Source organism: Argiope bruennichi, chromosome 11 (genome assembly GCF_947563725.1).
Source record: "Argiope bruennichi chromosome 11, qqArgBrue1.1, whole genome shotgun sequence".
In the NCBI taxonomy this organism is placed as follows: Eukaryota; Metazoa; Arthropoda; class Arachnida; order Araneae; family Araneidae; genus Argiope; species Argiope bruennichi.
Window position 1 is genome coordinate 63,067,513 of NC_079161.1, and position 16,931 is coordinate 63,084,443.

Below are 16,931 nucleotides of genomic sequence, written 5' to 3' on the forward strand. Positions count from 1 at the left end.
ACGTTGGCTCGCTTTTACTCTTGTTTTGGCAGTTAATTAAAAATAATTTTAAAACAGAATCCAAAATGCTGAATATATATTATTGTTGTATACATTTTATTGTAAGGGGGGGAGCGCGATGAAAGTTATGATTGAAAACTGGACCACGAATACTGAAAGGTTGAGAAACGCTGCATTAGTGACTTTACTTAAGAAATATCAGTTCTTCACTCGCAGAAATCGTCAGATTATGCAGATTGAAAACGGAAAGGAATTTTAATCAAAATGTGTAATATATGTGACAGTACTTGGGGTTGAAATTTGTTGATCAAGGTGAAGACAGATTTCGTTAAAAAATTTGTCAAGACTTCGATCAGTAGGATCAGTTCTAGGAATTAAAATAACAATAATTATCCCAAATAAGATCTACCATCTAATTAGGAATTTAGGTAAATTCGTATGTCAAGGGGTTAATATGTTATATATGAATATTCTATGAATAACAATTTTAATCATCCTTTTATCAAGACATCTTTATATAAAGTCTATTAAAAATTTAGAAACAACTGAAATCATATAGTTTTTGCTGCGAATAGTAATTGAAAGAAAAAAACGGATACGTTCCCCGATTACATAGTCATAATATTCAATGTAGAGTTTGAATAATTTAGGAAGTAATTTATTTAACAAATTTAGTGCATAGTTGGTTCAATTCTTTTAGTGTAGCTAAAAACCTACCATACTACAAATATTTTTTTGTCTTCAGTTATAGTCGATAATACCTCTTTAATGTAATAATTGTAGCTTGATAAATTAGATTGCGGAGGAAAACAGATATTTTACTGTAAATAAACTTAATTTGCAATTGTACAATTTACTTACTTCAGTAATTTATAATGAAGCCACATAATTTCGCTACAGTAAAGTATCTTTTTTTAGCAGACATATGCACAAACCATGTCTAGATTTCAGTCAGGCAATTCTCATAATGAAATGAATAAAATAAATTTACCAATTCGTTACCGAGGAAGTAAGAAGTAGATGAATAAGATGACGATTAACTTTAGAACATGAATTTGAATGATGAATTATGGAAAACAACTCTATTGTCCTATTCATGAATCATATAAAAGTTTCAATTTCTCTAATAATTCTACTGGCAGGTAATCGAAGTGTTCGACGAAAATAATTTTTTTTTTTTCCCATAATCTATGATAAAATCTTAGCCGAAGGGGAAAAGATTAGTCGAGAAAAATGTAACGTCTAATTCACTTGCCAACTTATTGATTACTCTGCTAAATACCCGTATAATATAAAGTATATGCTGAATGAACATTATAACATTTAAATCAGATGACTGAGAATTTGGACTTAACGTCGTCGACATCCATCGCACTGAAGTCCTGGTCGACCAATCAAAATCTTTTGGCAAAATGCGACATATTTTATGTTTTATTCACATGTCACCTTGTCAGTTATATGGGTAAAGTTGTGAAAAATAGAAGTTTGATGAACGACATTTGAATCAAATGTCTGAAAATCTGCATATCTTTGACTTTCATCACATTCAGTTCCCAATCGGCAGCCTTAAATTTGTCGGCAGAATGCGATATCTTATTCAGTCGAATATATTGTTAGAACTAGTGCAAATTATAAGTTAAATGAATGACATTTCAATCAAATGTCTAAAAACAAAGCATCCGCACAGAGATATGACCATTCGATATTTTCATGATTTTGTTTGGTATTTTGAATCTTATACAATTTAAATCTCTATGTCGGATGGAAAATTTAAATTTCACAAATTGATGGCATAGTATTTGAGGGACTATTGTTGATGATAAAAGAATTCGGGAATTCACGTCAAAAAGAAGGACAAGAGAACTCCACCTCGTAAACATATGCCTGAAACTGTTTTCGCTAACCACCATGTGAATTGGTTGTTCGCTTTTATTTGCCGAATTTAAGTAATCCTGCAGTGTGATGTCATGTGGTCCAGACTAGGAGGGCGCAACCTGTTTGTTTATAAAATTTATGAATCAAGCGTTTCTTCGTCGCCAAGAGCACATTTTCTTTGTTTTTGAAATAACCTTGAGAAAAAAATGCGCCAGTGTCATCCGTATTTCTTACATTTGGCGGCATTTTCTAGAGCTGGGCTTATTTATATTTTTGCCTTAAAATTAATACAAAACAAATGATTTTCCCCGAGTTATTGTGTAATAATAATATTAGCCGGGCGTTAGAATATGGCCTAACAATGTTTAAATCTTGCGATTCGGTACCGAAATATTTAGTGTTTGATGCAACATTTCAGGGTTTAGCTGGACATAGCTATACCTTTTTTAATAATGACGAGACTAATCCACCATCAAAAGAAATGCTTCATAGAGCAGCTTTGAGGGGTGATCAACGTCTTTTAAAAAGAGTTCTAGATGCCGGAATACCTGTTGATGTGACTGATGATGTAAGAATTCTAAATTATATAGCATAATTAATATTATTTAATAATTGTTTGTTCTTAAAAGTGTTACTCTTTGTTATGTAATTCTTAAGTTTTTCCTATATATGACTAATTATTGCATTTCATGAATCAATAAAAATGTAATATCTACATTTTATTATTTCATTTTTTTACATTCTTTGCTTTTATTTTGCTCGTATAGTATTTTTATTGGCATGAAATGTGGACTGTCATTAAACATTTTTATTGTTCATTTTTAATCTTATTAATTTTTTTCTTTCAATTTCAAAGAAATTTCATTCATAAAAGTATATTGAAAGTATCTGTTTATGTTCAGGGGGATAAACAATTAAGATATCTGAAGGATTATTGTAGAATGATGTTCATGTTCACAAAATTTGTGTTCTTTTTGTCTAAAAGTTATTGAAATAATAGGTTCCATTGCAAATTTTTTAATGTATGCATAATAATAAAAAACAACATTCGTAATAAATCTTAACTTAAATTGAATGAACGGATTTAATTGTGTGCAAGTTAAACTGGATTTATATGTATATTAAATGCACATACGCTGCATTTTGTTTATCCTCAGATTGATTTTTTTTTTTTAAATTCCAACTTCACCTTTAGAAAAATTTATCAGATACAACAAATTTTGCTGACTCTGATACTGTTACTGTTTAATTTATCATAAAAAGTGTATGTTTTTGTCATTTTCTTCATAACAACAAAGTCTAGAAGTTTTCTAGATACAAACCTTTATGAAGTAGCTTGATCTGCATTTTTTTCATGTTAATCTTCATGGAATTTGTAATCATTATTTATTGGCACCTAAATAAAATTATTCTTTATTCATCTGCTATTTCAAACTGAATTTCTTTATTTTTGTTTGTAGGAGTATCCTATATCAATAAATTCTCACTGATTTTATTTACTATTTGGTAACTATACACAACTTATTTTAGTCCTTCCATAATGTTCCTTCTCTATGGAAGGTATGTAGTTGCAATCAAAGAACAAAACCAGCATCTTGTATATTTATATATTATGTTTTTAAATTTGATTCTATAAGATTGTTAGAGTAGAGAAAAAACTTCGTGACTGTAACCAAAACTGAAGACTTTTTCTGGTTTCTTTATATTATCATATCTTATTATAATAAAAAGAAATTATGTTTATGAGTATGTTTAAAATTTAAAGCTTTCATTATAATGTGTGATACACAAAGATATTATTATATAATTTTCAAAATGGTGAATTTCAGATTTTAGATAAAGCTGCATTAAAGAATTATAATTCTTCAACTGAATAAAGAATTATAAGAATTTCATGACTGTAACCAAAACTGAAAACTCTTGCAGGTTTCTTTTTATTATCTTACCTAATGATAATAAAAATGAATTATGTTTATGAATATGTTGAAATTTAAGGATTTCATTATAATGTATGGTATATGAAGATATTATTATATAATTTTCAATATGGTCAATTTCATATTTTAGATACAGCTGAATTAAAGAATTATAATTATGGGCATTTATTTTGTATCTGGTTCAGAAGTGTATATAACAAATTGTTACAGAGATTTGCTGAATAATAGATGTTTAAAGCTTTATATATTTTCAGAATTGAGTGATTTTAAAATTTTTGTTCTGTTGCAGTAATAATTTATCACTCTGTTCTCTTCTTATAGGACGAAAATACTACAGCACTTATTATAGCCTGCAGATATAATCATTATTCTTGTGCTAAAATGCTTTTAGAATATGGTGCTAATCCTTCAGCACGTAGGCAGGTTTGTCTTTTATTTATTCTTAATTTTTGTTTTGTTGTGTTAAAATTTTATTTGATTTTTTTTTTTTTTTTTTGTTTACTGATACCTTTGTCAATGATTGTACTACCAATTTTTTCTTAATTCAGTTTGGGAACTGCTCGATTAAAGTTATTGTTATTGTTCTATTAATATTTAAGTGATATATCAATTAATTTGCTAGTATATTTGACATAGCATAATATAAAAGTGTTTATTTTTTTAATATAAAATTAACAGTTTCATTAATTGTTATATTTGCATTAAGACCTTCCTTATGTTTAATCATTTCCTTAAAAAATTTTAAGCACTAATAATATAACAAAGCATGCAATTGTTGTATCAAAGCAGTCACTGTATATTACACATTTTGTATACATAATTATGATATGTGAATGTCGTAATTAAAAAAGTAAAAGTGTGTTAAATAAAATCTCAGGGAAATATCAATATTCATGCAAATAATTCTGATTTTTAAAAATAAATATTTATGTAAAAAATTTATCTGAAATAATGATTATATTATAAAAATCCTCATATCATTTGCAGTTTTACTTTTAAATAAAATGAGAATATAATTTTCCCTAAAAAATATTTAAATCTTCTAAGTTCTTAAAAAAATATTGTACTAAGCATTTCTAAAGATTGGATTTTAAAAAATGCCTGCTTATTTCTTCTATAAGATAAATATTTTTTTTCATTCTTTAAAAATTATTATTAATTAAATATTGAGAATGAGTAATTTAAAACTTATAAAATGTTGTAAAATTTCTATATTTTTATTCAATAAAAATAGCAATACTTAAGAAAATGTTTGTTTTCATGTATAAAATCCTGATTTTTAGTTTATTATGTATAAAATCTTCCTTTCTGATATTTGTAAGATTTGAATTTATAAACAGTAATTTGAATTTTTATAATTTATAGATTATTTATGTGCTTGTCTTTTATATTTATAAATTATCAGTAAAATCAAATGGATGACTGAGATTTTGTTGAAAAAATTTTGTCTATAAACATCTGCCACATTAATATTGGAAAATAATTGGTTGCAAATATGTAGAAAAGCCTTACTATTGTATCAGCTGGTACTTTTTAAAGTGATGTTTCTAAATATTTTCAATATTCAAATGATTACTTTGATAGAAAATTTATACCAATAAAATTGCATGATTGTGTGCTTCAAAAATTACGTTGTCATTCAAATTATTTATTTTATGGAATATAGTTACATATTCTTCTTATAATTGCTGTTAATCTTATAATTGCTGTTAAGGAAAGGCAAAATGTAGAATAAAAGAGGTTAATCAATTGTCTTAAGCAATTAATACCTAAATGAATTGCACATAAATTTCAGTAAGTTTCTTTGAAACTCCAGGGTTAAGATAATTGTGATGTAAAATCCAAAACCTGTGTAAAAATTAAAAAAAGGCTTTAAAATTTTTTCAAAATTATTTTTAGAGGTGTATTAATAGGTTTATAAGTATTATAAAATTTCAAACATAAAGATTATTTTAGAATTGCTTCTATTACCTAAAGAATGAAATATATATATATATATATATATGGTCAATATTTGGTATATGGCAGTTTCAAATTATTAGAAAATATATATTGGCTTCTATGACATAGAAAAATGAAACAATATAGTGTTTTTTGTTTATTCTTGGAAGTAAAATATAATTACACTAGAAAAAGTATGTGAAACATTAAAGACTATGTGTAATAATTGCAGTTTTATTTAGCCTATGGCAGGAATTCCCAACTTTTTCTGCTCCACCTCCTCTTTTCCCATATCAAATATTATTAATTCTGGACCTCTACTGCCTATTGGCAGGAGGGGGGGGGGGGGTACTGTCTCTTTTAGGAACCTATGGCTCATATAATCTGTGGTTCACCTCATTTAGCATTATATATTTAATATGAATATATTTAGTTTGAAATATATAATAATTCATCATATATTCCATACTGACCATAGTATTTCCATTATAATACACCTAAATATGTATCCTAGTAGTTTTAAATTCATTCTTCTTTCCTCTCTCATTAATGCATATACAAGAGTTAAAGAGTTAAATATGTTTATTTAAGGAAGAGATCTTGCATAAGTTGCAACAGTAATAAAATCTCATTATTTTTTTAGTTGTGTTCTTTTAAGAGAAAAATGAATGAGGATAAAATTTTAAGGAATAACACTATTTTTATGTTTTAGTCTGGATTGCACGGTCTTTGCTATGCAGCTCAAGGTGGATTTTTACCAATTGCCAAACTACTTATTGAACATGGAGTTGATGTAGAATTACCTGGACTAGTATGTGTATTCATTTTCTTTATAAGATCTCATTTTATTTCAAATGATTGACACTTCAATGTATAATTTTTTTAAACATTAAATTACATTTAAAAAAATTATTTTTTCCAATTTTCGTAAGGCAGATATTGTTTTACTGATTTAATAATTTCAAAATTTTGTTAACACATGTGATTTGATGTCTCACTCAATGAACATGATATTGGAGCAGGTATAAAAACAATTTTACTAAACATAACTCGGTAATCATTGATAAAGGAAACTCATTGATCAATAAAAGATTTATTGCATATATAAATACAGTACACTCCCGATTATCCGCGGAATTGGGTGGCTCGGCCGGCGCGGATAATCCGAAAAAAGCTTAAAACGTGTATAGCAAAAGAGAAAACAGTCATTCCAACTTTGAAAAATCGTTTTATGTACAATAAAACGTAAAATAAACAGCAGGAAATGTTTAACTAATGCTTAATATTTTAGTATATCACTCAAAATTAACCTAAAATGCATTTTGTTAATGAAAACAGAAAAGTGCTTTGTACTTACGAGAGGCATCAAGGATACACAGAAAATTTAATACATATGTACTGTTTTAATACTGTAATGTATTATGTAATTACAAAAGCATAACTGTAAAACTGCACCTTTTTGAAGAAATCAGTCGAAGAAAAAAAAACTTTTTGCGGCAGGTGCGGATAACCCGCCCGCGGATAATCGGGAGTCTACTGTACATTAAATTTTATATGCTAAGGATTTTTTTCATTAATGTATCATATATTAGGAAAATGAAATAATTTTGATATTGAAATTTATTGTCTATTTCAAACTACAGATTGCATCTTGATAATTTTTTTATTGTGTTACATTTAATATTCAATCTAATTAAACATTGTAGCTGTATTTAATATTTGAGAATAATAATCTGTTTATAGCAGCAATACTTAAATGTAGTAAAAATTGTCTATAAAAATGATTTCTTATTATATACAAATCATAATAGTACAAAATAAAATAAAGAATTCTAAAATCCCCTCTAATTGCTTTTTATTTAGAACTGTTGCACACATGCAAAATAGACTACTTTTGTTACTATAAAATGATAATATATCTTCAAATTACGGAATGCATAAATTTATGAGACTAAGGTGGTTGTAGAACTGTAGAAAAAGTGTCTTATAATACCAATGTTTTCATCAAATCCTTTTTCTGTACTGAAGATACTTCTTTTCTTCCATCATCCATGTTGAAACACCTTTATCAAGTTAACCCTTTCTAGGGCTGTGGGAAGTATGCTTCCCACCAAATTTATCAATCTTTGTATGAAATATGTAGGTTGGCATAAGTTCTGACACATTTTTTTAGTAAGTCAGAAACTTAGATGCTTCAGTTATTTATCTCAGACAAAATGATGTGTCATGATTTGTTACTTAATTATTAATTAACCAAATTAATTTAATTAAATTTATCTAATAAGCTAAATGAATCCCTTTTCTTATTCTAATTTCAAGCCTAAAAATATTTTAACATAATATGACTAGGAAAAAAATGACCCTTTAAACGGTTAAAAGAAAGAATGGAAATGTGCATTAAATTTTTATACTTTTTTTTTTATAGATTATTTCCACTGCATAATAATGAAATCCTTTCTTGATAAATTCATGCTATAAACTCTCAAATGTGTATCTTTAACATTTGCTTGTTGATGGTGCATTATAAATTTTTGATAATATTGGGATTCTTGTCACAAGCAGTTTTCTTTATATTGTATATATTTTATAGAATATATTCAATATTAACAAAAACTTAGTATTTAGTTATTTATTATTATGCTGTTAGTTTATTCTTTCATTTATTTAAATTAAGTATTCATATAGGATGGTGCTACACCATTTCTTCTGGCTTGTCGATGTAATCATGTGGATATTGCTGAAGAAATACTGAATGCGAAGCCCGAGTATGCAAAAAGAGTGGTTGTAAGTTGTTGTTTTCGTAATTGCTATTGCCTTTTCTTATTCTTATTCTATTTCTTACATGCATCTTACTATCTGAATTAGATTTTACAATGTAGTATGATTTTTTCTTCTATATAATATTTACATATTGTAAAATTTCTCTTTTGTCTGCTCCTTGGCATCATTAATAACTTTAATTAATTGCAAAATCTGAGTATTTCTATAAAATCTCTATATTCTCTTATTTCATTCATATATAGAAATCAATCTTGTTTAATTATTCTAATCCAAAAGTTTCTTTTCTTTTCATAAAAACTGTGTCTGATCTGTAAAAAGGCAAAATTTGATTATCATATCTTTTACTTTAATTTGGAGTCTTATTCCACAGTTTTAAAAAACTGATTATGCATTTAGCAGCAAATAATTCATTACTATTGTAATTACTCTCAAGTCCAAATAAGAGTAATTTTTTTATGGAATGAAGAATTGATATCCCAAATTACCCATGTTATATCCAATTTGCTTGTTATTTTATATCTGGTCTTTTTAGATAAGCCTTTAATGTTTGGATGTTTTGTTGATTGTTAGTATCTGATAACTAGAATGTGTTATCCTCGTTAAAAACCAGTATTTATTGCAAGACTTTCAGTGAGGATATCATTCAATTCTCTCTAAATTTTACTTTGTGTGTGTGTGTGCGTGCGTGCGAGAGAGAAATTAATTTGGAACATGCTTGAAAATTATGGTTAAAATCTGATTGATGAATGTTAAGGATAGGTGTGTAAGTGTATAATAAGTGTTACTTAATTATATATTTCATATTTAGCATTCAGTGATGGATTAGTGAAATTAGCTTATTTATTTCAGGAAAGTGCACTTCCTATGTATTTAGCAGCTCAACATGGACATGTGCCTATCATCCAATTTTTAATTTCACGTGGAGCTGATGTTAATGTACAAAGAAGAGTTCCATCAAGCTCTAGAACTGCAGCACCTTCACTGGTATGTTCATTTGTATGCATAATTTTTTTATTTTATTTTAAAGCATCCCGTTTTTTTTTTTTTTTTTTTTTTTTTTTTCTTCCCGTGTACAATGACATTAAGGTATCAGTACCAAATAATTTCTCTAAAAATAGTTTGAATATATGGTGACAATGACCAGTTGTCTTTTTTGTACTATCACTCTTCTTAATTTAAAATTTAAATTCGGATTGTTGTGTTAATTATTACTAAAATAGTGGAAATTCATCTGAAAAAATTTTATAGATGAATATTAAAAGATCAAAAATTAAGATTATGGAAATGTATGAATTTTTATCATACTGTACAATCATGAAATACTGTACATTTATTTTTGTGCAATGATATTTTTGGAAGCTATTGTAGAAGAATGCCAAAATTCAGCTTAATTTCTGATTAATTAAGAAGGGGGCGGGAGAGACTGAGTTTCTTACTTGCTAAAGTATATATGTGCCAAATTTGATAGCTTTATGTCAAACGATAAGCACCGACCAGATAAGAGAAAGTATGTAATGATGTGTATCATGCTTTAAAAACAGCAATTACTTACTTCTTGTGTTACAAAGTGCTGCCTTTTATAAGAATGAATGACAAGATAATAGTCTTTTTTCCCATGGATTATAATCATGTTTGAAAAGTGAAATGCTTCCATTTTCATTGCTTCCGTTTTGTAAGCTCAAGTAATTTAAGGGATGCTTTATGAAATACAAAGACTTTTTATAAGTGTTAAAATATGAGCTTAATACTTGAAAAATATAGGAATTATTAAATCATTGTGTCTTCTTTTCAGAATGGATCAACTGCATTGTTTATTGCTTGTCAATTTGGGCACACATCTTTAGTGAAAAAACTGGTAGAATGGGGAGCAGATGTAAATCTTACAAGAGATGTTAGTATTTATTAGTTACTACCTTTGCTATTTTTAAAGTTAGCATTTTTTTTTTTTTTTTCATCTTTTAATGTATAGTATTGTTTTATTTAAGAATCTTCAGTAAATTTTATATTTAAAAGTTTTTGCTTTATCCCTAGTGGAATTTTTAAGTAGATCTCTTTTACTTTTAATTGATATTTCGCAAAATAAAGAGGAAGAGAGGAAAGACGAAATGTAACCGAGTATGCTATGCTTTAAAATTTATTCTTTTTTTATGCACTTGTCAAAATTTGTAATATGATTAAATTTTAAAATAGTTTTTTCTTTCATGCATTATTCTCATTCATAAAGATATATGCAACTGCTGTTGAATAGTAATCATAGAACTTTACAGTTAAAATAAATATTCTTCATCTTTTTTAATTCAAGAGTTTGAAATTTGTATTCAAATTCAAGATTTTTTATAATAGAAAAAAGTTTGAAATTCTACCATTTTCTGCACTAACCAGGTGATAGAACTTAGCTTCGGGGACATTTGGATTTTAACGGACAGTCGTACCTTTATACACCACCTTTCTCATTGGACGAAAGTGGGGGACAAGATTAGAATGAATATCTTAGACCTTATTGCCAGGCTGTCCACTGAACACTCTATATACTTTTAATGGGTCCCCTCACGTGTTGGTACAAATGGTAATGAGATAGTGGATAATTTAGCTAAGACTGCCTCAGCTGACATATTTCATGGTGATGCAACACTTACTTATTCTGAAATCTCTGTCGTAAAGATCGAGTCGAGTGCACTTGGGAGAGGCCCTCCTGCTCACCTTTGATACTTTGATAAGAGTCCCGGTTGGTGTCACCGTCTGAATATCTCTAGAAAACAGCAAATGGATCTCTCTTATTTTTTGAGTGGACACACCAAATCCCTCATCTTCCAACACGGATGGATGATCTTTGCTGAATGTCCTTGGTGCAAGGCAGATCAAGCCTCCCCCAATCATATTCTTAAATGTTTAAATTTTACTATTTTTGAGATTCTAAGGGATCCGCTATTGTTGGACTTTATAGAAATCTTTGGTTTCATGGAGGTGCAGCTATACCACCTGGCATCAGAAACAATAACAGAACTTAGTATCTCTTCCTTTCAGGGACTACAAAAAGCATGTGCAGTAAAAAGAATCATACTGTTTTTCCCCCGAAAAAAGAAGGCTGTTAGATTGTGAATGAATTTAAATATCAGTTCATCAGTACTAAATAAATTAGTAGTAGTAATTAATCAACACTTTGGTAATGCCAAATATGGCATTGATTGTAACATTTATAATTTTTATATTAAAAAAAACCTCTCATTATCGATTCTTTGAAGGATGGTTGTTCTCCTCTCCTCAAAGCTGCTCAAAAAGGGTTCACCAGCATTGTTAAGTTTTTGTTGTCGAAAGGTGCCGACCATGGATTATTGCAGGTATTGCTTCTCTATTTTCCTTTTCTTTAGAAATAAGCATAAATTCAAAGATATTATTAAAGGAAGCTGAAACTTTACATGCAGTTTCAACTGGATTTATTATTTTTTAAAGACTATAATGTCTCATTTCAATTACTCTTATAATCTTAATAAAAACAGATGTTCAATATCTCATTTATTTTATTTATTTTTTCCAAATATTTACATTTGTTAAAACGTCTGTATGGGAAAGCTTAACTGTTCAAATATAAAACATTTTCAGTCTTGTTTAATAATTTGATGATAAACTTTAAATTGTTATAAATAAATTTTCTGATAGCTTAATTTGCAGTTAGTTACAAATAATTAAAAATGTATAGATGGCACCAATTTAAAGGAACTTAGATAATTTTGAGGTTTTGATAGAATTTTTATTTCATGTATGAGTTAAGCAATTATATGAAAAACTCATTATGATTATTGCATGTATTATTATTATTTGAGTTTTAAACTTTTATGGGCACTTTTCTGTGAACAGTAGCTCAAACATTTTAACCAATCAGAAATAGGATCTACGTTTCATTTAGATTGCAGGTATCTGTCTTTGCTGTAAGCTTACTTGCATATTCTGCAGCTTACCGTATCTTGATCTTAAATGCTGGATTCAAGCAAGAGGAGAGCATTTTTATATGAATCTTTCGAAATAGCATTTTTTTTTTTGTATTATAGTTCAGATTTCCATATAAACACAATTATTGTTATTATTATTAGTAGTAGTATATTGTTAAAGATCATAATATGAATGCCCTACTGTAACATTATGTCTAAAAGAAGCAGGAAGGATATTATATTTTCTGACATCAGTAGCAGTGATGATGATTTTAATAGTAAGTCAAGCAACGAAATTATGGAAAAATCTGCTTTTGATAATGTAAATGAAGTACAGTATGTTGTACTGTTTCAACATTTCTGATGATGATGATGAATGGCAAAAAAGTGAAAGAGATTAAGCAATTGCTGGTTTCATATGAAAGAATATCATAAATCAAGACATAGAGAGTATCAAAATCTGTTGATCCTCTGGCAGATTCACTAATAAATTATAAATCTATTCAATTTTTTCTTCTCTGATAAAATAAGAGAATGGAAGAAATGAATAAATAGTGTATGTAAAAATTTTTCAGTGTACATTCTTCTTGAACCACTGGGTTTGATTTAACTATGACTGAAATTTCTAGATGTGACATAGAATGTGGGCATTATATTCTTTCAAAATTTAAAATAATATGGTCATCTGTGCGTAACATGAAAATACCATAAAGAGATAGATTTCTTCAGATTTGTTGGATGGCCCACACGAATGAGAAAACAGCATCTGTGCAAAAATAAGAATAAGGAGTTCCAAGGAAACTTCATATGAGATAGAGAATCATTTATTGATGAAGCAGGAATAAAATTCAAGGCAAAAATAATTTTTGTAACATATAACCCTTAAAAAATGCACAAAATGGGGGATACATATATATGTGTATTATTCGATGTTAACACCGGATGTATACAAGCTGTTTTACCCTATTATGGTTTGTTTGATCAAGGAAAATTTTGTACCATCTGATCTACTTGTTAATTCTAGAATTGTTCTGGATCTTTATACTCTGAAGATGCAGGGCACATTATATTTATGGGCAGTTATTTCACTAGCGAATGCACTGTTGAAAAAAAGTAGTATACAAATATGTATATACCGGATGTAATATAAAAAAAAAACCTTATAACATTTTAAAACAAAGATGTTGTATATGGATGGGAAAAAATTTTATTCTTTAGCACATACTACTTACTTATGAAATGTTTCCAAGACTCCCACCCACAAAGGGTTAAATGCTAAGTCTATGTTATTATTTTACCATTCTAATATTCACTACTGTTAATTATTTATGAAAATATTCATCTTTAAATAATCCTTTACTTACTGTGAGTTGTACTTTTGAAATCTGTAAAAAGATAAATATATGCATAAGAGCAGAGTAGCAAGCATTGTAGCGGGTAGGAAGGGATTATATAGATTTAAGTATGATTGTTGATTGGAATGCCATTGTAATAAAAACCAAACAGCGTAACAGAAATAAACATAATAATAAATGCTCTTTTTATATAATTTTTCCATATTCTAATTCCAGTGTACAGGTTCACCATAATGGCCTAAATGCTTCTAATTATGTATGTATATATGAGAAAGGGTTTAAATAATTATATTTTGCATTATTTGAATCAATTAAATGCATTATTGAATATCTTTCCTATCTTATTAGTTATATATTCTTGACAAACAAACAGCAATAAAAAAAAAAATTATATTCTACCTCAATTGATTGAATTACGAAATTTTGAATATCACTATGCAGTCTTCACAATTCAGGCAATTTTATTAAAGAATGGATTTTTCAAAAAAGTATTAGTCTTATTTAGTAAAAAGGAATATTATTAATAAGATTAAAAATTTAGACTTTGTATTTTTTCCCCCATCATTATATTTTATGATGTTTCATTGACTAAATATAATTCTTCCCTTCATTAAAAGCTTTTTTTTTTCAATTTATTCCATTTTGAGTTACAATTAACAGATACTCTATATAGTTTTGAGTGTTTGAAAATATATGTAAACCATTAATTGTATTGCAATATTTGAAAATTTTTTAGAATGGTGAAACGCCTCTTCATGGTGCTGCATACTATGGGCACATTCACGTAATAAAAGCTTTAGTAGAAGCTGGAGCTGATATCAGTCTCAAAAATCGAGTAAGTTTAGATATTTATAAACTTCAGCTCCTAAATGCATTTAATAATAGCATACCATTTCTTGACACTAAACAAAAAAAACTTATTACATGCATGTCATTAATTTTTAATAGGTTGCCTTATCTAAATATATAATTGTTTGAATACTTTTTCTATCTACATTCATATTATTATTATATTTAAGTGTTGCAAACTTATAAGTAATGTCACCTTTAAATTTATGAAAAACAGGTATGTGTTATAAAAATTTAAAACTTGACACATAATGCAAGTGAAAATTATCCTGTAAGCAGGTGGAGAGAGAAAAATCTCTATATATCAAATTTAAGGATACCAGAAAAGAAATTTCTATATATAGTAAAGTAGTTTCAAAGTCTTTCATCAGTCTCTTATCAAAAATAATTATGCATAAAATAATAATATTTTATTTGTTGAAATTTCTCTCTTTCTTTTTCGCGCACTGAACTTTTTTTTCCATTTAGAATCTATTCTATACGGAATATGAAAATGAAATCAATTTAAAGTATTAGGGTGGCCCATACATTTATTTCCTATTTCTAATATGAAATGAAAACACAATATTTACTGGTTAAGTTATTATTTATTTTGATATATAAGAATCCTTTTGCTGCATTACCTTCTTCTATTTCTCAGGAAGCCTCATAATGCCTTCTTTCCAAAATTGTGTTTTGGACAAGAAATAATCCTTGAGGTGCGATTTTATTTTGCTGATGGATTTAAAGCGCTTATCGCGAAGAGAATTTTTTAAGGACAGTGTGGTGAATAGCATATAAGCCAGTTAACAACTCTTCTACCCGAACGATCATTTTGGTATAATGGTTTAGTTACTGGACTGCAAACCACAAGGTCCCAGGTTCTATCCTAGCACATCGCATATCACTAAAACAGAAAGAAGTAATAATCAGGTGGAGTGAGATCTGCAGAGTATGCTGAATGCGGGAAAACATCCCAATCAAACTGTAAGAGCTTTTCTCTTACGACTAATGCAGTATTTGATCTCGTGTTGTCATGATGAAAAATAACGCCCCGTCGGTTTATTAATTTTGGCCATTTCTTTTGCCATAGCAGCTTTCAGTTGATGACAGTATTTCATATAATTTATTATTTCTCCTTGAGGAAGGAGTTTGGAGAAAAGAACTTTTTTGGGTTGTAGTCCAGGCTTAGGGTACAACTGAAACCAATGACATAGATGGCTAATAGCCTGCATGTTTGCACAAGCAGAGCCAGATAAGGCCATTCATAGCGTGATGAAAAAGAAACTTTTGGGACACCCTAATAAAAATCCATAATGAAATTTCATAATTTTATTAAAAATTACCTGGAATTTCACTTTCTTTTCTTTTTTTTTTTAGAGAGGAATAACTGCATTTGAAAAGGCTGATGAAGGTGGACAGGAGATTGTTATGAGATATTTAACAAGAATCCAAAATGATAAAGGTGTTATGGAAAATAATTCTTCTTGATATATAAGTATATTCTGTGATTATTTTTAAACATTGTGATTTGTACATATTGTATATATTTTTTCCCCCATATATTTGTATGTAATTTTTAATAAAACTTCTTTTTTACTTAAGGAGATTTAAACTTTTAGTCTGAAATGTTGTAATATAAAAATTCATATAGCAACAGTAACATGCAAGTATTTAAATGTAGTTATTAAAACAAAAGTATGGTGATATATATATCAATTTTAAATTGGTGCATTTATATGCCCTGAATTATGATTTCTTGTTATTTTGTATTTATGGGTGTAGTTTATAAATTTGATGTGTATATAAAAAATTTTTCTATAATTTAAATCCTTACAAGTTTCCTGACACATCATATTAATCAGTTATAATTCTATGGATATATAAAGCGAAGTCTTTTTCGCAATATGAATTTATCAACAGATGACAAAAAATATTTAAATTAAATTGTTTTTAATTAAACATTAATAATTCCATTAAATTATTTGTTAAAAAGCTAGAATTTAAAAAAAAATGACAGTCATTTGTAACTGTACAATTCATAATAACCTAATAATAAAATCTACGATCATGAAAGCAATTTTAGTACTTACATACAATTAAATATTCAATTAATCTTGATCGATTTAAATTTAATGATACTAAACATATAATCCAATGTCTTCTTTTAAAGTATTCCAAACATAACGCCAGTTGTTGATGATGAACCCGAGGATTTGCTGTAGGTTTCATTATCTTTGAATTTTTGAGTAAAGACTGGTGTTTTTAAAAATACTGGAATTTCCGAT

General features: G+C 27.8%; 1 protein-coding gene across 1 annotated transcript; it reads left to right on the forward strand.

Annotated features, from left to right (window-relative positions):
- Nucleotides 1-1,932: 1,932 nt before the first annotated feature.
- On the forward strand, nt 1,933-16,247 carry LOC129957618 (ankyrin repeat domain-containing protein 29-like). The gene is made up of 9 exons (XM_056070037.1): nt 1,933-2,443; nt 4,134-4,235; nt 6,466-6,564; nt 8,439-8,537; nt 9,384-9,518; nt 10,327-10,425; nt 11,777-11,872; nt 14,552-14,650; nt 16,024-16,247. Exons 1-9 carry the CDS (start codon nt 2,174-2,176, stop codon nt 16,132-16,134), a joined length of 1,110 nt encoding a protein of 369 aa, XP_055926012.1. The 5' UTR covers nt 1,933-2,173; the 3' UTR covers nt 16,135-16,247.
- The last annotated feature ends 684 nt before the right edge of the window (nt 16,248-16,931 follow it).

Coding starts and splice junctions, on each gene's coding strand:
- LOC129957618 (XM_056070037.1), top strand. CDS start 2,174: ATGATTTTCCCCGAGTTATTGTGTAATAATAATATTAGCCGGGCGTTA. Junction 2,444..4,133: donor CTGTTGATGTGACTGATGAT/GTAAGAATTCTA, acceptor CTCTTCTTATAG/GACGAAAATACTACAGCACT. Junction 6,565..8,438: donor ATGTAGAATTACCTGGACTA/GTATGTGTATTC, acceptor GTATTCATATAG/GATGGTGCTACACCATTTCT.